Source organism: Nicotiana tabacum, chromosome 11 (genome assembly GCF_000715075.1).
Source record: "Nicotiana tabacum cultivar K326 chromosome 11, ASM71507v2, whole genome shotgun sequence".
NCBI classification, from domain to species: Eukaryota; Viridiplantae; Streptophyta; class Magnoliopsida; order Solanales; family Solanaceae; genus Nicotiana; species Nicotiana tabacum.
In genome coordinates this window covers 103577279-103579668 of record NC_134090.1, presented here as the reverse complement: position 1 = coordinate 103579668, position 2390 = coordinate 103577279, and the positions used below count along the sequence as shown (strand labels likewise).

Sequence of the window (2390 nt, the reverse complement as noted above, 5' to 3'; positions counted from 1 at the left end):
ACTCTCGTCTTCCTGCTTTTCATCTCACTTCATTGATCACTAGCCCACACCCTTTGGTGTGACAGCATGCATGTGCTATATGATCGTAACCATTGGCATATTATAGGGTTCAAATGCCACTGCTAGCAGTCTGGGCATAGTATAGAAATGTTCACTATCATTAATGCAATCTACGATTGCCCTTTGCAACAAGGATCTTTATTTCATTTTCATAGTCGCTTATTAAAGAAACTAAATAGGTTTTCAATCAAAACCACACCTTATATTGGATGGCAAATTTACATGACTATACGGGGATGAAAAAGCCCCTTCATCCCCACAGAGAAGTTTTCCAAGCATTATGTACATATACAAGCATTCACATGTCAATTAAAGAAGCTAAACAAACATTACTTTTGCCTTAGATACGCAAAAGCTATTCAACCTTAGACAACTAGCTGCACAAACCAAAACCTATTTGGCAGTGAGCAGGCTGTAATAGTTATTATTAACTCATACACTATGAAAATTAAGAACAACAAAGAGGGCAACGAACCAAGCCATTCTCATTGCACTCGGGACATCTCCTGAGCTGTGCTTCATCCTCATCGAAATACTTCCTGCTTCCATCACAATTCGAGCAAGGCAAGAACCTCACATCCCCGCATCCTTCACAAGTATAACCCGGTGGCCTAAGGGGAAGTCCTCTTAACAACTTCGCCAACTCGCCCACTTCGTTCATTTGCTTGATCACTTCAGCTCCTCCAATGTACTTCCCTTTGACGAAAACTTGTGGCAAAGTGACACACTTTTCGGCCAAAACATTCTGCAATTCTTTCTTATACACACTGTCCATCGAAATATCCCTTTCGTCGATCTTAACCCTATAACTCTTAAGAATCATCCTCACAGTATAACAATCCTCGAACGTTCTCCGAATCCCACGAAGACTCGTAAAGTAAATTACGACACTGTCCTCCGTTCCAGGCAGGAAAATCCCCAAATCAGAAAATGACGAAACCCTAGAATCGGAATTGAAGGATTTCAAATGCTTGGTAGGGCTTTGAGGTTGTACATTTGACGGTTTACGTGACTCGAAAAGAGAGCATAGCTTTTTAACGGTACCTTTGAAGGAACTTCCCATTGATCCTATCGATGGGCTGTGCAGTTTTTTGACGGAGCCGTTACGTTCGATTGAAGGAGGAGAAGGGTAGAAATATGTGACGGGCTTTTCTGGGAATTCAATTGGGTTAACGGCAGTATGAACCGTCATCGATCGGTTAAGTATCGATGCTTTCGGTTTTTGGATTTCTCTGTGTTCATCGTCCCTAAAACGATCCATTATCACCTGATTTCTTCGAAATCAATTTCTTTTTCAGGGTTTAGATAATATATTTTTATGGCGTGGATAGGAAGCAATTCTTGAGACAGAATATTTTGAAATTGTAGAGAGAGAATCGTAAAATCAAACCGAACATATATGAATAGGGGAAAAGGGAGCGGATTTTTTTTTTTTTTTTTTTTTTGAAAAACTGGAAATGGAAATGGAAATGAAGGTGGGAGGGGTCGGTGACGGGTCGCTGTCGACGACGACTGGTTAACACACAGTGGCCTTTCCTTTTGTGTATTTTTTCTCTTTCTGCTTTTATCCTTGGAGGAACTTTCTTACTCCTATTACTTTTAAAAATTTACGAAATGTTGGTTTGTTTTTGAAATTTTTTTTAAAATCCAAATTGGTCTCACTTTTGGGTGCATTGTAGGGTAATATTCTTTAATATTTGTGGTGCAACTAGAGGGAAAAAGAGGTGAGGGACCTCTGAGCAGGGGCGGATTTAGGGGCGGAAGGGTGTTCACCCGAATCCTCTTAGCCGAAAGATTACATTGTATATGTAAGGCAAAATCTGTTTTTTATATTTATATATTATATTTTGAACCCTCTTAACACAACCCAAAAGCATAGCTTAGTGGTCAAGAGGGTTCAAAATCATTATAAGGTATTGGTTTTATTCCCACTAGCTATAAACTTTTTAATTTTTTTTTTTTAACCCCTTAGTGTTAATCCTGCCTCCGCCACTACATGTGAGAAGGGATTGAGATATATAGTGGCGGAGTTCAATTGAATTTTCTTTTTCGAAACATTATATCATGATAAAAACTTTAACTACATATGAAATATTAAATTCCTTTAACATAAAAGAAGATTCTAGTATAGTGGTAAAGAGGGAACAAATATTAATAGGTTTGTTTACCCTAAAATCGGATAACAATTGAATTTATACGTAGTTTTAAGGATACGTGATATAACTTGGCACAAAGTAAGAAGATACGTAAATAGATATTGACTGTAAATAGAAACAAAAGCAAACCAAAGGAAATGTATAGCTTTGGTCCTCGAGCTAGGTTGCCCTCGA

At 38.2% G+C, this 2390-nt stretch overlaps 1 protein-coding gene across 1 annotated transcript; it reads right to left on the bottom strand.

The window, feature by feature from the left end:
- Positions 1-240: 240 nt before the first annotated feature.
- On the bottom strand, positions 241-1556 carry LOC107810867 (uncharacterized protein At5g39865-like). Its single transcript, XM_016635697.2, has one exon. It carries the CDS (start codon positions 1319-1321, stop codon positions 509-511), a length of 813 nt encoding a protein of 270 aa, XP_016491183.1. The 5' UTR covers positions 1322-1556; the 3' UTR covers positions 241-508.
- Between the last annotated feature and the right edge of the window lie 834 nt (positions 1557-2390).

Excerpts from the sequence above, each read along its gene's own strand:
- LOC107810867 (XM_016635697.2), bottom strand. The coding sequence starts at position 1,321 with ATGGATCGTTTTAGGGACGATGAACACAGAGAAATCCAAAAACCGAAA.